This window comes from Zalophus californianus, chromosome 1 (genome assembly GCF_009762305.2).
Source record: "Zalophus californianus isolate mZalCal1 chromosome 1, mZalCal1.pri.v2, whole genome shotgun sequence".
NCBI classification, from domain to species: Eukaryota; Metazoa; Chordata; class Mammalia; order Carnivora; family Otariidae; genus Zalophus; species Zalophus californianus.
The window spans coordinates 134,480,538-134,506,125 of NC_045595.1; the positions used below are offsets into that span (position 1 = coordinate 134,480,538).

Here is a 25,588-nt window from a genome sequence, read left to right on the forward strand (position 1 = left end):
TTATGGATATTTTGAGATGGGTTGCCTGATGGGCCTGTCTGTATTCAGCCAGGTGGTTGCTCTAGGCCCTTCATTCCTTTGCTCAAGCCTGTTTGCCTAAAAGCAGTCCCTAACTCATGGTTAGACCTCAAAAGCAGGGGAGCACTGACACACTCATGCTGACCCCCTACCCTACCTCTTTCTCCATGAAATTTATTTTCTACCTCTCCAGTTCCTATTTTCTCTTTGGGTCTTAGCTTCAGGATCAGGGAGGACTTTCCTGGCCTTTCAGATCACATTGTCTATAAACTTCACAAGGGCAGGAACTGTTTTGTTCCTTTCTGATCCTTAGTGCCTAACACAGTGCTTGGCACACAGTGCCAGAACAAAGAAGAGAAACACAATAAAAATGTGCTGAATAAATATTATTAATCTGTCTTTACCTGTAATAGACCTCAAGGTCAGGGGGCCAGGGGTGATGTATTATAAATCCTTCAATTCCCTTATCCTGCAGAGCTTTGCAGTCAGTTCCTGGCCCTACTATTCATTCATTCATTCCACAAATACTTTTTTTTTAATTTTTATTGTTATGTTAATCACCATACATTACATCAATACTTTTTTTTTTAAGATTATTGATTTATTGAGAGAGAGAGAGTGCAGGTGTGTGCGGGGTGGGTGGGGAGCACAGGGCGAGGGAGAGAGAGAATCTCAAGCAGACTCCCTGCTGAGCAGAGCCTGAGGAGGGGCTCCATCCCACCACCCTGAGGTCAGGACCTGAGTGGAAACCAAGAGTAGGAGGCTCTGTGTCACATTCTCCAGCCATTCCCTGCCACCCAGGTGCCCCCAACAAATGCTTTTTGAGTGCACACTGTGCAGTGCACTGGACTTGCTATCTGAGATAAAGGAATAAATTTCTTCAAAACATTTTTATTAAACATTAAATACATCCCAAAATTTGATAACATGTAAAGCATAAAAAATTATAAAGTGAACTCTCTCTAAACCTACTACTCAGTGCCAGTGGTAAATCATTTTTTTGTTTTTTTTAAGATTTTATTTATTTGTCAGAGAGAGAGCGAGCACAAGCAGGGGCAGCAGCAGGCAGAGCAGGCAAAGGGAGAAGCAGGCTCCCCGCTGAACAAGGGGCTGATGCAGGGCTGGATCCCAGGACCCTGGGATCATGACCTGAGCCAAAGGCAGACACTTAACCAACTGACCCACCAGGCATTCTGGAAAATCTTTACATAGTGAGTTGAACAGAGTGAAAGGGGACAGAAACAGATCCCTGGAGAGCTATAGCAGTCTTGGGCAGATAGATGAAGGCGCTTGAGGTAGGGTGTTATAGGAAGAAAGAAAGGGAAACGTGGGCTCAAAAGATATTTAGGGGGGGGTGCCTGGGTGGCTCAGTTGCTTAAGCTTCTGCCTTTGGCTCAGGTCATGATCCCAGGGTCCTGGGATGGAGTCCCAGGGCAGGCTCCCTGCTCAGCGGGGAGCCTGCTTCTCCCTCTGCCCCTCCCCCGCTCATGCTCGCGCTCTCTCTCTTGCGCGCGCGCAAAAATAAATAAAAATCTTTAAAAAAAATATTTAGGAGGTAAATTGGATCTGATGGACTATCACTCACTAGTTGTGTAAACTAGTTAAGTCCCAACATTCTGGAGCCTCAATTTCTGCATCTGTACGATAGGTTAGTAATAATTATTGTTATATATATCCCTAGCACCTAACACAAAGCTTAGCACAAGATGATAAACACACACAAATCATAACTACTGCTATTACTGTGGAAGCTTCACATATGCTGGCAGAATGAATATTCTGTCAAACTTGAGGGTGGAACTCGCCATTTCTAGGAAGGAAAATGATAAATGACGGTGCCTTTGCCAGAACGGACATCCATACTCCCCAGGCAGTGCGGCAGCACAGGCCGGGATCAGAGTCTGGGCCACCGCCAACCCCAGCTCCAGCCTGGCCCGCGCCCCAGCACCAGCTGGAGCCCTGGCCCCGCCCACATCCCTGCAAGTCCCGCCCCCGGGGCCGCGCGCGCCCCCGCGGCCGCCGCCGCGCGCGTCCCGTCCCGCCCCTGCTGCTGACGTGCGGGGCCGAAAGGGACGGGCGGGCTCCGCCGAGCCGTGTGCTTCCGCGGGCTCCGGGGTCGCTGGGGCCTCGTGGCGGGGCGGCTCCGCGGGGCTTCGCCCGCTCCCTCACCTCCCTCGTGCCCTCTCGCGGCGCCCGGCGGGCCCTGCGCTTCGGCTGGAGACCGAGGAAAGGGTGAGTGTTGGCGGGAGCGGGATCGGACCGGCCGGGCGCGCGCTCCGCTCTCCGGGGCATTGTCTGGGCGGGGGCGGCGCGGGCACGTGCGCTCCCTTCCCCCACCCTGCCTGCCGCGCGGCCCCGGCAGAGCGGAGGGAGGGAGCCGGTGACTGCAGAGAGCTGAGGACCCGGAGGAGTAGGCTGGTTCCGGGGTGAGTGTGTCCGTCGGGGGGAGTCTCCGAAGCGGGAACCTGGAATTTGGGTGTGTTGGAGGGTCCTTCTAAGGGGCACAGCGCTCCCTGAGGAGATGGGGGTCCCTTGAGCCCCAGTGGCCGGAGCTTTCAGGATGTTAAGCTTGGTGGCCTGTGGTGGGATTGGAGACGAGATTTGGCTCCAGCATCTGCAAGTTGTGGGTTTACCAACAAGAACCGTGGAAATCTGCCTCCAACCTGTCGCCATCCTTACTGTCCCCCTCCCTCGTGAAGGATGCGTGGGATTTAGAAAGGTTGGAGGATATTCCAGGGATATGCCCGAGTTAGAGCACCAGAGGTGTGACACAGTGCGGGGTTAGAGTAGAAAGCTTGGGAAAGTGAGTACTTGGAAGAAAGGTGGGTTGTGGCCAGATTGCAGAAGACAATGAATGAGGTTTATACCATAACCTTTTTTTCTATCATGAGTGTAATTAGGTTAAAAAATAGAAAACAGAGGAGGAAAATGTCACCAATAATCTCACAGCCCTGACGCCTCATTCTTAGAGTGTTTATAGGTGTTTGCTAGTATTTTCATCTAAGCTTATAACAGTTATAGAGTTTACCTACAATTTTCATTCTCTTTTCTCCTTAAGGTGTAAAAATGCGATGTAATATACAGTATTCGGCAATATCCTTTTTTAATAAGCAAGTAGCATGTATTCATCATAGAGAAATTAAAAAATACAGACAAGCAAAATGAGGAAGAGTATTCATAGTTTTACTGCCTAGAGATATTGTGATTTTTGGTTGTGTATATTCTTTCAAAGATAGGAGCAGATAATGCCCTGATTAGGGATTTAGTTTTCATAGGAATCCTTTGAAGGTTTTTTGTTTGTTTGTTTTAATTTTTTTTAAAGATTTTATTTATTTGAGAGAATGAGAGAGAGAGAGCACATGAGAGTGGGGAGGGTCAGAGGGAGAAGCAGACTCCCTGCTGATCAAGGAACCTGATGCGGGACTGGATCCCGGGACTCCAGGATCATGACCTGAGCCAAAGGCAGTCACTTAACCAACTGAGCCACCCAGGCGCCCTTCTTTGAAGGTTTTAAGAAGGCAAGTAGCATAATCTGACTGCTGTGTGGAGGAAGAGGGCAAGAGTGGGAGCTAGGAGATAGGATGCTGTTTGCAGTACCTTGGTCCATGGCAGGAGAGATGAAGAAGAGTACAAAGATTTAAAAATATTTTGGAGGTAGAATGAACAAGACCTGGGAGAATTCTTTGCTTTTTTTTTTTACATATATATTTTTAACGATTTATTTATTTATTTATTTATTTTTTAAAGATTTTATTTATTTATTTGAGAGAGAGAGAATGAGAGATAGAGAGCACGAGAGGGAAGAGGGTCAGAGGGAGAAGCAGACTCCCTGCCGAGCAGGGAGCCCGATGCGGGACTCGATCCTGGGACTCCAGGACCATGACCTGAGCCGAAGGCAGTCGCTTAACCAACTGAGCCACCCAGGCTCCCTAACGATTTATTTTTTTATTTGAGAGAGAGAGAGAAAGAGATTGTGTGAGCCCAAGCGAGCAGGGGCAGGGGCAGAGGGAGAGAGAGAGAATCTCCAGCAGACTCCCTGCTGAGCATGGAGCTGAAGTGGGGCTCCATCTCATGGCCCTGAGATCATGTCCTGAGCTGAAATCAAGAGTCAGATGTTTAACCAACTCAGCCACCCAGGCACCCCTTAATATATTTTTTTAAATTAAGTTAAACTTTTTGCCCAGTATGGGGCTCAAACTCATGACCCTGAGATCAAGAGTTGCATGCTTTACTGACTGAGCCAGCCAGATGCCCTGAGAATGTTTTGCTTTTTGCTATTTGTTTTGAGCAACTATGAGTAGATTGTGACATTTACTGAGAGGAAGAAAAATGGAACAGAAATTTGAGGTGGGAAAAATCATGAGTTCTGTTTTGGGTGTATTAAATGTGAGATGCCTATCAGTAAGGAAGTTGGTATATTGAGGAGGCAGTTGGATGTACAGGTTTGGGAACTCATGGAGGAGAGAACCAAGACTTGTTAGATAAAAATTTGGAGTTCATTACATAGATGATACTGAAAAGTAGGGGACTGTATGAGATCACCAAGGGGAAGAGTATAGAGAAGTGAAATTGGTGCTTTGAGGTGCAGTATGGGAAGAAGAAGTGTGGGAAGAAGAACACAGGACAGAAGAAACAGCCAGTCAGGTAGGGAAAAAAGGCATAAGACCGGCGTTACAAAAGCCAAGAAAAATAAGTTCATAGAGGATAGAGAATTGGTCCATCCATGCTTCTGAGATGTTTAGTGAGATGCTTAATTGGATTTGGAGGTTGTTAGCTTTGTCATTGGTATTACTATTACTTTTTTTTTAAGATTTTTTTTAATTTTTTATTTTTTTTATTTTTTTTATTTTTTAAAGATTTATTTATTTATTTGAGAGAGTGAGAATGAGAGAGAGAGTACGTGAGAGGGGTGAGGGCCAGAGGGAGAAGCAGGCTCCTCGCCGAGCAGGGAGCCCGATGTGGGACTCGATCCCGGGACTCCAGGATCATGACCTGAGCCGAAGGCAGTTGCTTAACCAACTGAGCCACCCAGGCGCCCGATTTTTTTTAATTTTTAAGTAATCTCTACACCCAGCATGGGGTTTGAACTCACAACCTGGAGATCAAGAGTTGTATACGCCACCAGCTGAGCCAGCAGGCACCCGTAGTCATTGGTATCATTATCCAGAGTTCTAGAAGTGGGAGGTGGAAACCAGATTGGAATAATTGGTTGGGGCTTGAGGAAGTGAAGATACTGAGTATGGATTAGAAAAACCTAGGCCTTTTTTGAGATGCCTAACTTCCATTTGCTCCAAAATTAAATTTGGTAGGTGAAAAATGGTGTCTTGTTTAATTTTTCATTCCTTGATTACTAGTGTATTTGAATATTTTTTTCACATGTATTGGCCATTGGTGATTTTCTGTTTCTGTCCTGTGTATATCTTTTTGTGTTTATCACTTATGGGAATTGATTGTCAAGAGTTCTTTTAGCTATTGAAAACATGTAGTTTGACATAGAGCTTGCAGAATTTCCCCCTTAAGTATTTTTCCCTTCTGGGAATAAATGAGTTTATTACATATGCTCCATCAGGAAGGACATGGTTAATAATGGAAAAGCCATATTTAACATTTCACTCCTACATATGCTTTTTTTTTTCAATTTTAGTAGGATACACATAAAATTTACCACCTAAGTGTGCAGTTCAGTGGTATTAGATACATTTGTAACGGTGTGCAACCATACCACCATCCATCTCCATCACTCTTTTCATCTTATAAAACTGAAAATCTATACCCACTAAACAATAACTCCCATTCCCCCTTTCTCCTAGTCCCTGGCAACCACCATTCTTTCTTTGTCTGTGATTGATTTTTACTACATTAAGTACCTCATATAAGGAGAATCAAACTATTTGTCTTTTTTGATGGGTTTATTTCACTTAGTATAATGTTTTCAACGTTCACCCATTTGTATGTAGCATGTGTCAGAATTTCCTTCCTTTTTAAAAAAACTTTATTTTTTAAGTTTTTATTTTAATTCCAGTTAGTTAACATACAGTGTTATATTAGTTTCAGGGGTATGGTAAAGTGATTCAACACTTCTGTACATTACCCTGCACTCATCTATTTCACCCATCCCCCTACCTCCCCTCTGGTAACCATCAGTTTGTTCTCTGTAATTAAGTCTGTTTCTTGGTTTGTCTCTCTTTTCCCTTTGCTTATTTGTTTTGTTCCTTAAATTCCACATATGAGTGAAATCATATGGTATTTGTGTTTCTCTGACTGATTTCACATAGCATTATATGCTCTAGCTCCATCCATGTGGTTGCAAATGGCAAGATTTCATTTTTTTAAATGGCTGAATAATACTCATTGTGTATTTATTCCACATCTTCTTTATCCATTCATTAATCAGTGGACACCTGGGCTGTTTCCATATCTTGGCTATTATAAATAATGCTGCTATAAACATAGGGGTGCATGTATCCCTTTGAATTAGTGTTTTTGTATTCTTTGAGTAAAGAACTTTCCTTTTTAAGGCTGAATAATATTCCAGTATATGTATATATCGCATTTGTTTACCCATTCATCTGTTGATGAACACTTGGGTTGTTTCCATTTTCTGGATATTGCAAATAATGCTGCTAAGAACATGGGTGTACAGATATCTCTTCAAGTCCCTGCTTTTAGTTCTTTTAGTATGTATATACCCAGAAGTGGAATTGTTGTATCATACAGTAATGCAATTTTTAGTTTTTTGAGGAACTACCACACTGTTTTCCATAGTGGATTGCACATATATTCCCTCCAACATTGTACAAGAGTTCCAGTTTCTTCACATCCTCGCCAACGCTTGTTTTCTGATTCTTTTTTTTTTTTTTTGATAGCTATCCTAATGGGTGTGAAGTGATAATCTCACTGTTTTGTTTTGTTTTGTTTTTTAAAGATTTTATTTATTTATTTGACAGAGAGAGCACAAGCAGGGGGAGTGGCAGGCAGAGGCAGAGGGAGAAGCAGGCTCCCCGCAGAGCAGGGGAAGCCTAATGCGGGACTCCATCCCAGGACCCTGGGATCATGACCTGAGCTGAAGGCCGTCGCTTAACCAACTGAGCCACCCAGGTGCTCTCTCACTGTGGTTTTGATTTGTACTTCCCTAATATTATTGATGTGGAGCATCTTTTCAAGTGCTTATTTGGTCATTTGTCTATCACTGGAGAAATGTTTATTCAGATCTTTCGCTTACTTTGAGTCAAGTTTTTTGTTGCTTTTAGTTTTAGAAGTTCTATATATTCTGGATAGGAATCTCTTATCGGATATATGATTTTCAAATTTTTTCTCCTTCTATGACTTGCCTTTTTACTCTGTTGATAGTGTCTTGATGCACAAAGTTTTAAAATTTTCATGAAGTCCAATTTACTTTTTTATTACCTGTGCCTTTGGGGTCATATCTAAGAAATCTTTGCAAATCCAGTGTTGTGAAGCTTTTTGAAGTTTTATTGTTTCAAGTTTACATTTAAGCCTTCGATCCATTTTGAGTTAATTTTTGTATATGTTGTTAGGTAAGAGTCCAACTTCATTCTTTTGCATGTAGATATTTAGTTTTTCCAGCACCATTTGTTGAAAAGACTGTCCTTTCCCAATTGAGTGGTCTTGGCATTCTTGTAAAAATTGATTTGACCATCTATATGGTCAGTTTTATTTCTGGGCTATCTGTTCTATTCCATTGGTGTGTATTATTTCTGTTTATGGCAATACCACACTGTTTTGATTACTATAGCTTCTGGTACATTTTGAAATCAGGAGGTGTGAGTCCTTCAGTTTTGTTCTTTTTCAAGATTGTTTTGGTCAGAGTCCCTTGATATTCCATATGAATTTTAGGATGGGTTTTTCTATTTCTACAAAAAAAGTCATTGGGATTGTGATAAGGATTGCATCAAATTTATAGATGGCTTTGGGTAGTACTGACTTTTAAGCAGTATTTTCCAATCTGTAAACATGAGATGTGTTTCCATTTAGCTATGTTGTTTTTATTTTTTTTTAAAGATTTTATTTGAGAGAGAGAATATGAGAGAGAGAGCACATGAGAGGGGGGAGGGTCAGAGGGAGAAGCAGACTCCCCACCGAGCAGGGAGCCTGATACGGGACTCGATCCAGGGACTCCAGGATCATGACGTGAGCCGAAGGCAGTTGCTTAACCGACTGAGCCACCCAGGTGCCCTAGCTATGTTGTTTTTAATTTCTTTCAGCAGTGTTTTGTAGTTTTCACTGTATGTCTCTCACTTCCCTGGTTAAGTTAATTCCTAAGTACAGTTGACCCTTGAACCACACAGGTTTGAATTGTGTGGATCCACTTTTATGTGGAGTTTTTTTGATACAGTACTGTAAATGTGTTTTCTCTTCATGGTTTAATATTTTCTCTAGCTTATTTTATTATAAGAATACAGTATATAATATAACATACAAAATATTTGTTAATTGTTTATGTTACTGGTAAGGCTTCTGGTCAACAGTAGGCTATTAGTAGTTAAGTTTGGGGGGAGTCAAAAGTTATACATAGATTTTTGACTGTGTGGGGATTGGTGCCCCCAATCCTTGCATTGTGGAAGGGTCAACTGTATTTTATTCATTTTGATGCTGTTACAAATGGAATTGTTTTTGTAATTTCCTTTCCAGATTTTTCACTGTGTAGAGAAATGCAACTGATTTTTTTGTGTTGATTAAGTATCCTGCTACTTTGCTGAATTCATTTATTCTTACAGTTTTTTTGTGGAATTTTTACGGTTTTCCACATATAAGATCATATCCCTTCATATTAAAATGCCTTCATATTCATTCACTGGATACACTATAATTGGCTGTAGACTGCTTCCACTCTTGTATTATAAAATAAAAATACAGGAAGAGGAGAACGAACATTTAAATTATAGATCTATAAGTGTAGCCCACATATGACAGTAAATTCAGAGCAGTTTCTTAGGATAGATTCTCAGAAAGTGGATTCTCATTTAGCCAGAGATTTTTATTTGAATTTTCATTGCCAATCCTTGAATTTACCCCCATCTTCCTGCCTTTAATCCTGGCCCCCTTTTATCCTGTTTTCTACACTGCTACCAAATAGAGGGTAAGGGTCAGTGCATTTTTCCTTCATAGAAAATAAGACTTAGGAACCAAATTGTTTCTATGACATCTGTTCTGTAAGTTAAAAAAAAAAGTTTTTGAAGACTAGAGTGTACTTCATGGATGAGTTGGAATTTGATTTGATTCTTGAAAGATGAATAGCATTTCAGTAAGCAAGAGAGAAGGTAGAGTGAAATATGAATCCATTGAAAGGTAATTGTGTTCAGGCATGCGAACTTTGATGACTGCAGACAAAGAGAGGTAGAACTAGTTCTCCAGCCAAGCACTGTTTATTCTGTTTACCTGAAGAATGAGCTCTAAGGGTGTGTGTGTGGGGAGACCTGTTGTGTATGTGTTGGTAGTGAAGGCTGAGGGTAAGGAGAATGCAAAGAGGGACTTAAGCTTGATTTATATGTTTTTCATTTAGTTATGGATACATTGGTGATTGTTATCTAATTTGTTTCTTAGGCGCAGTAGGTTAAGCATCTGACTCTTGGTTTCCACTCAGATCATGATCTCAGGGTCGTGGGATCCAGCCCTGCGTCGGGCTCCACACTCAGCGTGGAGATTGAGATTCTCTCTCTCCCTCTCCCTCCGCCCCTACCACTCGTGCTGTCTCTCTTTCCATCTCTCTAAAATAAAGAAATAAAATCTTAAAAAAAAATAGTTTGAGAGCATGTGTACTTTTTTTTTTTAAGATTTATGTATTAGAGCATGAGAGCCTGTGTGTATGGGCGTGCAGTGCAGTGGGGAGAGGGAGAGAGAAACCCAAGCTGACTCCACCCTGAGTGCAAGCCTGATGTAGGGCTCCATCCCAAGACCCAGAGATCACGACCCCAGCAGAAACCAAGAGTAAGACGCCCAACTGACTGCACCACCTAGGTGCCCCTAGAGAGAGAGAGAGAGAGAGAGAGAGAGAGAGAGAGAGTGTGTGTGTGTGTGTGTGTGTGTGTGTGTGTATTTTTTTTTTTTTTAAAGATTTTATTTATTTATTTGCAGAGGGAGAGAGAGAGTGAGGGAGGGAACACAAGCAGGGGGAATGGGAGAGGGAGAAGCAGGCTTCCCGCCAAGCAGGGAGCCCGATGGGGGGCTCGATCCCAGGACCCCGGGATCATGACCCGAGCCGAAGGCAGACGCCTAACGACTGAGCCACCCAGGCGCCCCTGTGTGTGTATTTTTTTTTAAAGATTTATTTATTGGGGCACCTGGGTGGCTCAGTTGGCTTAAGTGTCTGTCTTTGGCTCAGGTCATGATCCTGGAGTCCCAGGATTAAGGCCCCTGTCGGGCTCCCTGCTCCGTGGAGAGCCTACATCTCCCCCTGCCCCTCACCTCACTCGTGCTCTCTCTCTCTCAAATAAATAAGATCTTTTAAAAAAATTATTTATTTATTTTAGAGAGAGAGCACATGAGCACAAGCGCAGGGGCAAGGGGCAAAGGGAGAGGGAGTCTCAAGCAGACTCTGCGTTGAGCGTGGACCTGCAGTGGGGCTTGATCTCATGACCCTGAGATCACCACCCCAGCTGAAACCAAGAGTTGGACACTCAACCAGCTGTGTCACCCAGATGCTCCAAGAGTGTGTATACTTTTAAAAATTAAGATGTAATTCATATAATGTAAAGTTCATCACTTTAAAATTTATAATTCAGTGATTTTTAGTATATTTACAAGGTTATGCAACCATTTCTACCATCTAATTCCAGAATATTTCTATCACCCCAGAAAGAAACCCCATACCTATTAGCAGTCAGTTCTGGTTCCCCCCTCTCCCCACATTTCATGTAAATAGGGTATCGTATAACATGCGGCCTTTAGTATCTGGCTTCTTTCACTTAGCATGCTGTATTCAATCCATCTATGGTGTAGCATGTGTCAGTACCTTATTATTATTTTTTTATTTTTTTTTAAAGATTTTATTTATTTATTTGAGAGAGAGAATGAGAGAGAGCACGAGAGGGAAGAGGGTCAGAGGGAGAAGCAGACTCCCGGCTGAACAGGGAGCCTGACATGGGACTCAATCCCGGGACTCCAGGATCATGACCCGAGCCGAAGGCAGTCACTTAACCAACTGAGCCACCCAGGCGCCCACCTTATTATTTTTTATTGCTTAATATTCTACTGTATGAATATACCACATTTTGTCTAGTCATCAGTTGAGAGATATTTGGGTTGTTCATACTTTTTCACTATTGTGAATAATGCTGTAATGAACGTTTACATGTAAGTTTTTATGTGCACATGTCTTTTCAGTTCTCTTGGATCTATACCTAGGAGTGGAATTGCTAGGTCATTTGGGAAATCTGTTTAACTTTTTTTTTTTTAAGTTTAGTTTTTTGTTTTTTTTTTTTAAAGTAATCTTTACACCCAACATGGACTCAAATTCACAACCCTGATATCAAGAGTTGCAAGCTCTTCCAACTGAGCCAGCCAGGCACCCCGATTCTGTTTAACATTTTAAGGAACTGCCAAACTTCCCCACAGCAGCTGCACCATTTTCCATTTTCACTAACAATGTATGAGGGTTCCCATTGTATATTCTTTATATGTTTCTTTGGCAGACTGTTCAGTAGTTGTGTGTGTCTGTATGTGTGTTGTTTTTATTTATTTATTTATTTTTTAAAAGATTTTATTTATTTGAGAGAGACACAGCGAGAGAGGGAACACAAGCGGGGGAGAGGGAGAGGGAGAAGCAGACTTTCTGCAGAGCAGAGAGCCCGATGCAGGGGGCGGGGGGCGGGGGCTTGATCCCAGCACCCTGGGATCATGACCTGAGCTGAAGGCAGACGCTTAACGACTGAGCCGCCCAGGCGCCCCTGTATGTGTGTTGTTTTTAAAGATTTTATTTATTTATTAGCCGGAGCATGCTGGGAGAAGGGGGAGAAAGGTAGAGGGGGAGGGAGAGGGAAGAGAGAGAGAGGGAGCGAGAATCTCCAGCAGACTCTGTGCTGAGTGCAGAGCCAGTGCTAGGCTTGATCTCACGACCTCGATCTCACTACCTGAGCCGAAATGAAGAGTCGGATGCTCAACCGACTGAGCCACCCAGGCTGTTTTTAAATAGTGTCATTGAGGTACAGTTGGCATCCACAGACTGCACAAAGTGTACAATTTGGGAAGTTTCAATGGATTTATACACCTATGAAACCATCACCACAATCACGGTAGTAAACATATGTATCATCCCATAAATATTTCTTATGCTCTTTTATAATCCCTCTCCCCTCTTCCTGTCATTGTCCCTTCCCCTGGCAACCAGTGATGAGCTTTCTGTCACTGTAGACTAGTTTGCATTTTATATAAGTGGAATGATTCTAGTATGTACTTTTTCTTAAACTGGCTTCTTTCACTCAGCATCATTTTGAGATTAACTCATGTTGCTCCATGTATCATTTCATTCCTTTTTATTGATGAATAATACTCCATTGTATGGATATATCACAATTTGTTTATCATTCACCTCTTAATGGACATTTGGATTGTTTCCATTTTCTGACTCCTGAAAATAAAATTGCTGTGAACATGTGCTTACAAGTTTTTGTTTGGACATTGCTTTTATTTCTCCTGGGTAAATCTAGGAGTGGAACGGCTGGGTTATGTTGTAGGGTATCTTTAACTTTTAAAGAAACTGCCAGACTGTTTTCCAAAGTGGTACCCAAAGTGGTTGTAGCACTTTACATTCCCAACAGCAATGTATGTGCGTTCCAGTTGTTCCACACCCTGGAGTTGTGTTCTTCTGAACATTTAGTGAAGAAGAAAACAGAGATACAAAGACTCCTCTATAAGTATCCCCTGATTTCTGAAAGTTCATGTTATGCCACTTTGGTTTTACAAAGAAAGATGGTCATGGCTTTTTTCAGAAAAGCAAAAATCCTCTTCTGATTTCTTCAGTTAGGAAAAACAGGTACTGATGAAGGTTTTTGAAAAAGTGAGGTAGTGTAATGTGCACTTTCAGAAAGCAGGGGATACACATTTCAATTTAGAAAAGGTTTCATAGGAATGCTGCACTTTCAGATAGAGTAAAACCATAGTCCATCTCCCAGATTAGTCCTTTCTGCATTTTCCTCCCTAAAGTAATGCGTGAACAGGTTTAGAAAATTCAAATGTTATAGCCAGGAATAACATAAAAAGCAAAATCCCTACCCTGGGCAGGGGCAACTATTGTTAATAATTTTTTAATATTTTAAATATTTTCTTCCAGGAAAACCTACACAGGCATATACCAGCATTTTTTAAAAAATCTTTTTTCGGGCGCCTGGGAGGCTCAGATGGGTAAGCGTCTTGCCTTCGGCTCAGGTCATGATCCCAGGGTTCCTGGGATCGAGTCCGCGCATCAGGCTCCCTGCTCCTTGGGAGCCTGCTTCTCCCTCTGCTCCTCTCTCTCTCATGAATGACTAAATAAAATCTTTAAAAAAAATAATATTTTTTCTTACCTAGTTTACAAAGAAGGAATCAAAGTATACATATTATTCTGAACCTTGCTTTTTTTCATTTCACAATTTATTTTGGAGGTACTTCCATATTGGCACATTCTTTTTCATGGCTACGTTTCAGTCTTACAGTTTTGCTTTAAGAAAACATGAATTTGCTCCAATTAATATATTAGGGGATAAATATATTAGGGAACTATTTGAGTATAATGTGAATTTCACACTTGCTTGTGTGATTTCTTCAAGAAATGCTAGGTGAATGCAGAAAACTGCGCTTTGCTGAACTGAGCCACAAAAGGGACTACACAGCTGCGCACAGGCACATGCCTCACAGCTATCTTCCTACGTCCTCAGCTTACTTCTCTGTTCTGAGCCACATCTGGTGCTGTAACTTTCTGTTGATTTCAGATTACCTCCTTACCACTTCACAGTAACACACAAGCTGTAACCTTTCAGTGCCCACTTCCACAAGCAAACTTGAGGTCTTTTTCAAGGTGAAGTGCCATATTTATTGTAACATTTATGTATTTTGTAACCATAACTGTGCTACTGTTTTTACTAGATTCCCTTTTTTATGGCACTCATACATTTTTGAATGTTGTGTCCTTAACCCCACTTTCCCCTTGCTTTTTGGTTTTTATTTTACAGTTTTACACAGCATGGTGATTTTTAGGAAGGTATATGTCACATTGTAGTGGAACTGATTTATTCCATAGTATGAATGTACATAATTTCTTTAGGTTTTTTTTTTTTAGATTTTCTTTATTTGAGAGAAAGTGAACAGTCAGTAGGGAGGGACAGAGAGAGAGAGAGAGAGAAGCAGACTCCCTGCTGAGCAGGGAGACTGATGCGGGGGTGGGGGGGCTTGATCCTAGGACCTGGAGGTCATGATTGGAGTCGAAGGCAGACACTTAACCGACTGAGCTACCCAGGTGCTCGTCTTTATTTAAGTTTTATTTTTAAAACATCATATATACTAAATAGCATATATAAGGAAGTATGGTTTTTTTTTAAGATTTTGTTTATTTGAGAGAGGGAGAGCACTCATATATACTAAATAGCATATATAAGGAAGTATGGTTTTTTTAAAGATTTTATTTATTTATTTGAGAGAGAGGGAGAGCACCATAGAGAGAACACGAGTTGGGGGGGAAGGGGGGAGAGGGAGAAGCAGACCCCCCACTTGACATGGGGCTCTATCCTGGGACCCTGGGGTCATGACTTGAGCTACCCAGACTCCCCAGGAAGTAAAAGAATAATAAAGCAGCAAAAACCTGCTTAGCTACCACTCAGCTTAAGAAGTAGGAAATTACTGGGGCGCCTGGGTGGCTCAGTCATTAAGCGTTTGCCTTTGGCTCAGGTTATGGTCCCAGAGTCCTGGGATTGAGCCCCGCATCGGGCTCCCTGCTCCGCGGGAAGCCTGCTTCTCCCTCTGCCACTCCCGCTGCTTGTGTTCTCTCTCTCTCTCTCTCTCTCTCTCTCTCTGTCAAATAAATAAAATCTTTTAAAAAAATAGGAAATTACTTATACTTTTAAATGTCTTTAAGTACTCCCCTCACTGATCATTTTATATTTTTTGAATGTCTGAAATATCTTATGATAAAATCAAATTTTAAAAGTATTACCAATCCATGCCCTCCCACCCCAGACTAGTCTTCCTGACTGACTTCTCTGCCCCCTTGCAAATGTACATATAGTGTACACTCACATACTTGGGGAAGGATAATCTGTAAATAGATTGTTTAAGGTTAATATATATTGGGTTTATTTTTTTTAAAGATTTTATTTATTTGAGAGGAAGAGAGAGCAGGAGCAGGGGAGGAGCAGAGGGAGAGAGAGAAGCAGGCTCCCTGCTGAGCACAGAGCTGGACTGAGCTCTCTGCTGAGCAGGGAGCCTGACGCGGGGCTTGATCCCAGGACCCAAGGATCATGACCTGAGTGGAAGGCAGACGCTTAACAGACTAAGCCACCTAGGCCCCCCTGTATCCTTTAATAGTAACATAACCTCTATTAAAATTTTTTTCGTTAAATTATCCTGTTTATTATTAATCATGCCATGCCAGCTATCTTTTCATCTGCATATGTCTGTGTTTAATAACTTTACACATCCCAGAGCATGTGGGTGGCTCATGGAGTGCTTGGGTGGCTCAGCCCTTTAAGCTCTGACTCTTGATTTCAGCTCAGGTCTTGGTCACAAGGGTCTTGAGTTCAAGCCCTGTGTTGGATTCCACTGTGCAGCCTACTTAAAAAAAAAAAAAATCCCACAAACTTTGACCACCCTTTATTTTAAACATTTAGCTATAATCCTTTTGAATATGTAGTAATATCAAAAAGATTTATAAGTATTAAGAGTGATAAAAGTTATCGTAAGTTAGTAGTTATGTTCCCTGTGGGTATTTATATTTTGGCATATATTTGTTATCCCTTCCTTTATTTATTCAACAAATAATTTATTAAGAGCTTCCAGGAACTTTGGAGGGGAAGATAGGGAAAGCTATGTTGGATAGTATTAATAGGGAAAGCCTTCTTTGATAAGGTAGACATTTGAGCTGGGATTTAGTAAAGCTAATCTGGGGAAAGAGCATTCCACGTAGAGGGAACCTTAAGTCCAAAAACCCTAAGGAGGGGCACCTGGCTGGCTCGGTTGGTAGAGCATTGGACTCTTGATCTTGGGGGTGTGAGTTCAAGCCCCATGTTGGGCATAGAGCTTACTTAAACAAAACCAAAACCCTAAGGAAAGATTGAGGTGTATTTGAAGAATAGAAAGAAAACCAATGTGTCCGGATCTTAATTGATTAAGGATGGTGAGGGAGGCAGGGCCCAATTCATGTAAGATCTTGTAGGACATGTTAAGGAGTGTGATTTTATTCTTAAGTGTTAGGGCCGGCCATGGGCAGATTTTGAGCATGGGATAACATGAGTAGGTAAATATCCTTATAGTTTTTGTGTAAATTGAAGTGTAATTTAATTCAGTGAAATGTACAGATTTTAAGTGTACAGTTGGATAAGTTTTCACATTTGCCTATGTGAAATGCACCCTTAAGATAAAAAATTTCCTCTCACCCCAGAAAGTTCTTTTATTCTTCTTCCCAGTCTGTCCTCATCGTCCGCACCTGAACTATTCTGTTTTCCTTTCACCATAATTTGTCTGTCCTAGAACTTCCTATAAATGGAATCATTCATGTATGTACTCTTGAGTCTGGCTTCTTTTGCTTACCAAGATGAGTTGGATTTTTTTGTTTGTTTTTTTTAAGATTTATTTACTTATTTTAGAGGGGCAGGGGGAGAGAGAGAGCGTTGTGTGTACACGAGCTGGGAGAGGAGCACTGGAAGAGGGACAGGCGAACTCCATGCTGAGCATGGAGCTGGTCAGCTGTGGGGCTCAACCTCAGGACCCCAAGATCACAACCTGAGCTGGAATGAAGAGTGGAACTCTTAACTGAGCCACCCAGGCACCCCTATAATTGTTCTGTTTTTATTTATACAATTTCCTTTTAAAATATTTTTTTCTTGAGGTTTATTTCAAAGGATAGAACTCTACAAGGTTTGTTTGCTTTTGGACTTTAACTTTTTTCAAAAACTCTGACTTGTTTATGTTACTTGAATGGGTATGATAGGGTAATCTTGCTTTCTTACATATAATATAAGGGAAAATGTACTTTTTGAGTTTAAATTGACAATATTTACTTTTTCTTTTTTCTTTTTTCTTTTTTTTTTAACTTGAGCTCCACACCCAGTATGGGGCTTGAACTGACAACCCCAGGATCATGAGTCACATGCCCTACTGACTGAGCCAGACTGGTGCTCTGACAATGTTTCTTTCTTTCTTTCTTTCTTTTTTTTTTTGAATCTAAAATGTGTTTATTGGGACGGTTTCCCACTCATCTTGATTCAGGATGCTTTTAGTGCCGCTTCCGTCTGAAGGAGCATCCTTCTGTAAGCCTTGTTTGTCTCCTGTAGACTGGCAGGAGACAGTGGAGCAGCCAACACACAAAACTGTTTGTACATGGCTGAACAGGTGATTTTGTAGCATCCTGGGTGCTTCATGTCCATGAAGTAGGAGGTAGGGCTCTGCACCAGGCGCTTCTTCTCGTGCTTCCTCTCCTCCTCTGCCAGGGGACCGGTGCAAGAGGTCCTTTGTGAGGGGATATTCTTACACATGGAGAGGTCATCACCACCAGAGAGCTGTTTGCTTTTATATATATATATATATATATATTTTTTTTTTTTTTTAAGTAGCTTCCGTGCCCAATGTGGGGCTTGAACTCACAACCCCAAGATCAAGAGTTATACACTCCACTGACTGAGCCAGCCAGGTGCCCCAAGCCATTTATTTTTTATAGTGAGTCTGTTTAAATGACATAAATATTTTAGATTAGAGGAATGGGCATTACATATGTTTTTGAATATGGATTTGGTCCCATGGTATAGAGAAAATCCTTTCTCACAGACTAATTATAAACAGTAACAGGGCGCCTGGGTGGCTCAGTTGGTTAAGCGACTGCCTTCGGCTCAGGTCATGATCCTGGAGTCCTGGGATCAAGTCCCGCATCGGGCTCCCTGCTCAGCGAGGAGCCTGCTTCTCCCTCTAACCCTCCCCCCTCTCATGTACTCTCTCTCTCTTTCTCTCTCATTCTCGCTCTCTCAAATTAATAAATAAATCTTTAAAAAAAAAGAGTAACAGACTTTTTTTTTTTTTTAAGCAGTTCGCATTGACCATCTCTGTATTCTTTTGTTTCATCTGATTCAAAACCTAGAGGATTAATAGGACATTTTGTTTCAAAGTTGAATCTGACAATATCTAGCAACTGTTCATATTTCCTTTCCATAATCTCAAAGTCAGACAAGAATCTGAAACTTAACATCACCACATGTCATTTGTTACACATTCCATTCCCTTATTCGTTACATCATGATGAGAGCATGCCCTAGCAGTTGTTCGTAGCCTTAGCTGGTGTATACTTGAATGTGGCATGTGTATACTTTAGTATTGTTCTTGCTAGACAGAAGCAGACTTGAGTTATTAAAAAGTCACAGTATAGATCTAAATCTTCCTAAACATGTTTATCAGAAGCTCAAATCTGTGCCCAAAGATGACAGGAAAAGCTTTATTACAAGGGCTACATGAATTATGAATGACCTTGGCAGCACAAGTTAACTCATTGGTGGTTTCTTCCTTACCTACCCCAACTCCTCTACAACCAAATTCTTCTTTTTTTCCTCCCTGTTTCCCTAGTTTTAGAGCAAAAAGAGCAAAGGAAAGTTTTGCTTTATCCCTTAAATGAGGGTGAAATAATATACTCTTTTCTTCAAAGATCCCAGCCCTCCTGGAGAGGAGCTACTCTAGGAAGGTAGGAGGAGAATATTCAGATGATGAGGTCCATGGAATAGATGAGTGAAGGTGATGCTGGACTCACTCATCTTTACAGATAATTCCATAAGACTCTGGCAAGCTGTAGGAGACAGGGGGTCACCGAGGAAACGGTGTGGCACAGAAACAGATTTGGAGATCTGCTAGGATGTGTCTACCTCTGATTCTAGGTTTATCAGAGAATAGGAGGTATGTTTTTTCCCATCTGCATTAAAGAAGAAAAAATGAGGTTTGTTGATTTTTTTTTTTAAGAATGTATTCTTTAATGGCCCAAGATTTTTTCACGTTGTCTAAAACTAGTTGCAGACCAAATAGAGAAGGCAAGACCTTAATCTCACTTTAAAAAATTTTTTTTATTTTATTTTTTACCTCATTTTTAGTAAGCTCTACACCCAACGTAGGACTTGAACTCACGACCTGAGATCAAGAGTTGCATGCTCTACCAACTGAGCCAGCCAGGTGTCCCATTACTCTTAACTTTTTATAAGCTTTAGGAACAGAAAATAACAGTTGGATTCAGGCCTTCTACAAAAGTAAAGACTCATTTATATTCTAAATTATAGCAGGTATGTAATGATGGTGAAGAAACATTAAATGGCTTGATTCTGGATGTTTATAAATGCTGGAGTTTTTAGAATATTTTTTTTTTTAAAGATTTTATTTATTTATTCATGAGAGACAGAGAGAGAGAGAGAGAGAGGCAGAGGGAGAAGCAGGCTCCCAAGGAGCAGGGAGCCCGATGCGGGACTCGATCCCAGGACCCTGGGATCATGACCTGAGCCGAAGGCAGACGCTTAACCATCTGAGCCACCCAGGCGCCCTAGAATATTTTTGAGCTTACTACACAAGGTAGCAGTAACAGGAAAAAATTATCTCTTAGATCTAGGATTTAAATATCTGTCATTACATAATGGGTCACTTTCCCAGCTGAATCATGTGAGCCTATCTCTGGGATGGGTGATAAAACTGGACTAAGCCAAGAAACTTTTAATGTTATTTCTTTTTTAACTAATTTTATTTTAAAACTTTTAATTACCTCAGTAAATACATACTGTATATTTTTGCCTTTGGTTAGGTAAATAACCATTAGTGGTAGAACAGAGGTTTGGAAATCAGGGAGCTCTTCTTGTATTTTCTGTGTCATAGATTAATGCTCTAAGGGACAACTCATGTAACTACCCTGAGCCTGGCTTATCTGTATACTGTTGTCGGTAGGCCCTTGCTGCCCAGTAAGGGAGTCACTAGCCACAGGTGGTTACTGAGCCTTTGAAGTGTGGCTGGTCCAAATTGAGATGTGCTCTAAGTGTAAAATATACACTGAATTTTAAAGACTTAGCACAGAGATAAGAATGTAAAATATTATATTGCTCATTTGTTCATATTGATTACATTGTTGGAATGATAATATTTTGGGTACATTGGTTAAGTAAAAATATTATTAAAATTAATTTCACCCATTTCTTTTTTCCCTTTTTTTTTCCCCAAAGTATCTCTATGCCCAGTGTGGAGTTCAGTCTCATGATCTTGAGATCAAAAGTTGCCTGCTCTACTGACTTAGCCAGCCAGGTGCTCCTTTTTGTCTTTTTTTTAATGTGGCTGCTAGAGAATTTTAAATTCCATACATGGCTCACATTATATGTCTTTTGGACAGTTCTGGTTTGGGCAGCATTTCCTAAACTAATTCATGAAATATTAATAAGTGCTCAATGAAACACAGTTTGGAAGATGAACAGTGTCCAGTAGAACCTTTTGCAATGATATAAATGTTCTATATCTGCACTATCCAATATAATAGCTACTAGCCACTGATGGCTGTTGAGCATTTGAAATGTGGCTATTTCTGACATTGAAAAATTGAAATGTGGAACACCTGGGTGGCTCAGTCGGTTAAGCTTCTGCCTTCGGCTTAGGTCATGATCCCAGGGTGCTGGGATCAGGTCCTACATTGGGCTCTCTGCTTGGTGGGGAGTCTGCTTCTCCCTCTGCCCTCCCCCCGCTCGTGTTCTCTCTCTCTGTCAAAAATAAATAAATAAAATTAAAAAAAGAAAAATCGAAATGTGGAAGAAAGGAACTGAATTTTGAATTAGCTTTATTTTTTTATTTTTAATTTTTAAAAAATTTAATTAACTAAATAGCCACATATGAGTGTCGCTAATATATCGGGACAGTACTGATCTAGAAGATTTATGAGATTGTTTTATTCAAAGACCTGTATATAAGGACTTGTTTACTATATTGCAAACTTGCTTAATATGTCTGTGATTTTGATTTATTATGAGTAATGATAAGTGATCAGTAACAATAATATTTATTGAGTACCTGTTATTTATCAGGTACTGTGTAAGTACCAGAAAGAGGATTTGTATGATAAATTATTTATTAAGAGCTTAACTATATGTATTGCTCATTTTTTGTAATATGCTGGATGCATTGTGAATTCCAGGATGCTATTTGGGCTTTACCATGTTTTCATTAAAGTCTGGTTTCTTTCCTTTCCTTCTAAGTGCCCTTCTGTGAAAGCCTGGCTCCTTTTGAAAAGTCTGAGTGATGTGCTGCCTTGTTAAAGGATTTTTTCTTGAAAGGGAAACCTACACTTTCTGACAGATGATGATAGTTTTGTTTTTGTTTTTAGTAAACTTTTTTTTGTTTATTTATTAGTGTGTGCATGCAGCGGGTGGGGGGTGAGTGATACATTCATATGTATCCCCCGAAAAGTTTTTAGTAAACTTTTTTTTGTTTATTTATTAGTGTGTGCATGCAGCGGGTGGGGGGTGAGTGATGGAGAAGGAGAGAGAATCTCAAGCAGACTGCCTGATGAGTGGGGAGCCCGACACCTGGCTCAGTCTCACGACCCTGAGATAATGACCTGAGTCGGAATCAAGAGTTGGGACGCTTAACCAACTGAGCCGCCCAGGCGCCCCTGTTTTTACTAAACTTTTGAAGTTAGTTATGCTTTTACTTTAACAGGAACATGTACATGTTTATACAGAGACTTAAGAGTTCGGTATTATGTAATATTCTCGTTTATGTGTACACATATATTTATAAGTACTAGCATCGAGCAGTGTTCGTTTATTTGTTATTACTTCACAGTGAAGAACAAATGTCATCATGTCTGGAATCAAGCGAACAATCAAAGAAACCGACCCTGATTATGAGGATGTATCTGTGGCCCTTCCAAATAAGCGTCATAAAGCAATTGAGAATTCAGGTAAAACTTCACCTGCTTTAGGAAGTTATTTCTTTATTGAGATATGCTTCCTTATAAGATTTATAGTGACTAAAACAAAATGCATTTCCGCTGTTTTGTATAATTTGAAGAGGGATTAGTTAAGTGCTCTGTTAATAGCAATACACCATGTGTGTCGAAAAAGGCCAGAAGACAATCACGTAGACAGTGGAAGTGTCAATAATGAGACTGGCTGTAAGGTTTAGTTATCATTGTATGTTACGCATAACCATAAAGTCTTATAATATGCAGTGTGGGTAGATGATAATGGGTGGTACATGGATTAAGGTTTTTTATTGTAATAGTGGCATATTAATGTCTATTAGAAAGATATGGTCTCATTCAGCTTGTAGTTTTGTGACTACTGTTGCTTAGGATAAGGCTAAAATTATTTTAAAATATTATGTTAATTGGATGTTTCATATGGTTCTCAGATGTGGTGTAAGTAACTTAAAGGTGGTATACTAATGATTTAAATTTGGAAAATAGTCATCTAGTTTAACCCCTGCACTTAGCTGCTAGTAGTTTAGGCTCAGAGGCATTAAATTACTTGCCCAAGATCATGTAATTAGTTGAAGAGCAAATCATCAACTATGTGTCTGTAGCTACCCAGAATATTATTATTTATTTATTTATTTATTTATTTTTTAAAAAGCTTTTATTTATTTATTTGACAGAGAGACAGCGAGAGAGGGAACACAAGCAGGGGGAGTGGGAGAGGGAGAAGCAGACTTCCTGCCGAGCAGGGAGCCTGATGCGGGGCTCGACCCAGGACCCTGGGATCATGACCTGAGCTGAAGGCAGACGCTTAACAACTGAGCCACCCAGGTGTCCCACTACCCAGAATATTTTAAACTATCTCAGGAAAAAGTGCTAAATTTGAGTTTTTAAAACAAATTATTGCTGAAATTCACTACTGTTTATTTAAATAATAAATCTATGTAAGCTTGCACTTACGGCTGGGTGAAGAAGGCATCCAAGTCATAAAGTGTTGTAGCTTCACAAAGATTTGTGCCCCTAGAGTTGAAGTGGTGAAAGGAAATTCATGTCTCTATGCGGTCAAATCATATGTATCCCCCGAAAGTCTTTGTGGACCAAAAATTATCAAATTGAATTCCAAATAATGAAAACATTTCACTGCAACCTTTCCCCTCATTCAGTTGTAATTTTATTTATAAGGAAATAATTTCCTTTGAATAATAAGCCAAATAAATGTGACACATATCCATTACTCAAATGCATCAGATGGCATAACTTTTTTAATAAAAATAAGAGGGAAAACTGATTGTTTTAGTAAACATAATAATTTCAGTTTGAATCTAGTGTAAGTTCCCAGATACTCTGCCTAAGCAGGGACAGTTTTTCCTACTGAGGGATAATTTGCTATTTTTCCTCTTGGTGACCATACTGTGCCTAATCCCAAACCATATTTTTATTTTTCAGATTTTGCTCAAAGTAGATTTGGTAGGATGCTTCCTTTTGCTTATATTTTGTTTATTGTTTTTGTTTTTGTTTATTCCATGAAAGACATAATTTAGAAGAGTTTCCCTCTAAGGAGCTTAGATAAAACCGCCTTCAGTGATCACGGTCTCTGACTTCAGCCTCTCCCTTAAGAGTATCCACTGGTTTCTACAGACAAGGAGGGGTGTGTGTGTGTGTGTGTGTGTGTGTGTGTGTGTGTGTGTGTGTGTGTGTGTGTGTGTGTGTGTAGTAATAATAGAAAATACTCTTTTTTTCATAATGACAAAAACCAGTCGTGTGTGTGTGTGTGTGTGTGTGTGTGTGTGTGTAGTAATAATAGAAAATACTCTTTTTTTTCATAATGACAAAAACCAGTCATTTCCCTCCATGCAGACATATCCACAAGAATGCTCACTTACACCATTATTGGTTTGAAGTTGCCAATTTAATGGCATGTTTTACAGGGAGAGAATGACATGGGTCATCAAAGGGTCCATATTTTCTCTGCAGTTTTTCATATACTCCAAAGCATGAGTGAACACCATTTTTTTCATATTACAAACACAGGCTCATTTTGCAGAATTCCCAGGTTTTTCTTTTTTCTTTTTTAAAGATTTTATTTTTAAGTAATCTCTACACCCCATGTGGGGCTTGAACTTACAACCCCAAGATCAAGAGTCACATGCTCTACTAACTCAGCCAGCCAGATGCCCCAAAATTCCAGGGTTTTGAAGCAGTTATTTGGCTCTTTTTTCCCCTTGTATCTGATATTTTAAATTTTGAGTTGCATATTACTTTGAGTACTCATCATCTGAATTCTATCACCTCTAGAGGCATTTTTTTCCTTTTTTTTAAATTTCAAGCTTTTTTTATTTTTATTATTTTTTTATTTTTTATTTTTTATTTAAAGATTTTATTTTTATTTATTCATGAGAGACAGAGAGAGAGAGAGAGAGAGAGAGAAGCAGAGGGAGAAGCAGGCTCCCAAGGAGCAGGGAGCCCGATGCGGGACTCGATCCCAGGACCCTGGGATCATGACCTGAGCCGAAGGCAGACGCTCAACCATCTGAGCCACACAGGCACCCCAAGCTTTTTTTTTTTAAAAGATTTATTTATTTGATAGGGAGAGAGAGCATGCCTGAGGGAGAAGCAGAAGGAGAGGGGAGAATCTCAAGCAGACACTCTGACACCAGGCTGTCACGACCCTAAGATCATGATCTGAGCTGAAACCAAGAGTCAGACGCTTACCTGACTGTGCCACCCAGGTGCCCCCCCCTTGAGTTTTTACTTAAATTCCAGTTATCATATAGTATAATATTACTTTCAAGAGTAGAGGCTTTCAGGGGTGCCTGGGTGGCTCAGTTGGTTAAGTGTCTGCCTTCGACTCGGGTCGTGAGCCCAGGGTCCTGGGATTGAGCCCCGTGTCGGGTTCCCTGCTTGGTGGGGAGCCTGCTTCTCCCTCTCCTCCCTTGCTCATGCTCTCTCTATCTCTCTCTCAAATAAATAATAAATAGAATCTTTAAAAAAAGAGTAGAAGCTTTTTTTTTTTTTGCAGAGAGAGGGTGGGGAGGGGCAGAGAGAGAGAGAATCCCAAGCAGGCTCCACACCCAGGGCAGAGCCTGCTGTCCGGCTTGATCGCCTGACACTGAGATCGTGACTAGAGCCGAAATCAACAGTTGGATGCCTAACGGACTAAGCCACCCAGGTGTCCCAGAAGCATTTTCTTTACTTTTGAATTCTTTTCTTTACTCATTGTTTTAGGTAGTTGTGATCAGGAACTGCTGAATTGCTTGCTAGATCCTTCTCTAGGGAAGGAAGCTTCCTGCCTTCTTATGAACTGCTCTTATGTCACAGACTGCTTCCCCTCTATCTATCTCTTTATTTCCTTTGTCCTCAGGGCTGTGGTTTTTTCACAGGTCACCAAATATTTCTCTCAGAATCTTAATGGATTTTTTTTTCTTGTTCAGTAATTTTATTTTGGTATAATTCCAA

At 40.7% G+C, this 25,588-nt stretch overlaps 1 protein-coding gene and 1 pseudogene across 3 annotated transcripts in view; one reads left to right on the plus strand and one right to left on the minus strand.

Moving 5' to 3' along the window:
• Positions 1–2,070: 2,070 nt before the first annotated feature.
• Positions 2,071–25,588, plus strand: part of YEATS2 (YEATS domain containing 2) — a 108,446-nt gene continuing 84,928 nt past the window's right edge. Inside the window, exons 1-2 of one of the 3 annotated variants that reach the window (XM_027583071.1) lie at positions 2,071–2,250; positions 22,000–22,117. In XM_027583071.1, coding sequence (XP_027438872.1) covers positions 22,018–22,117 — 100 coding nt within the window. In that variant the 5' untranslated portion in view covers positions 2,071–2,250; positions 22,000–22,017. Of the gene's footprint in view, positions 2,251–2,364; positions 2,445–7,087; positions 7,117–21,999; positions 22,118–25,588 lie in introns of those variants that run through there. The other 2 variants (XM_027583072.1, XM_027583073.1) reach the window with 2 other exon arrangements.
• On the minus strand, positions 17,438–18,956 carry LOC113915932 (annotated as a pseudogene).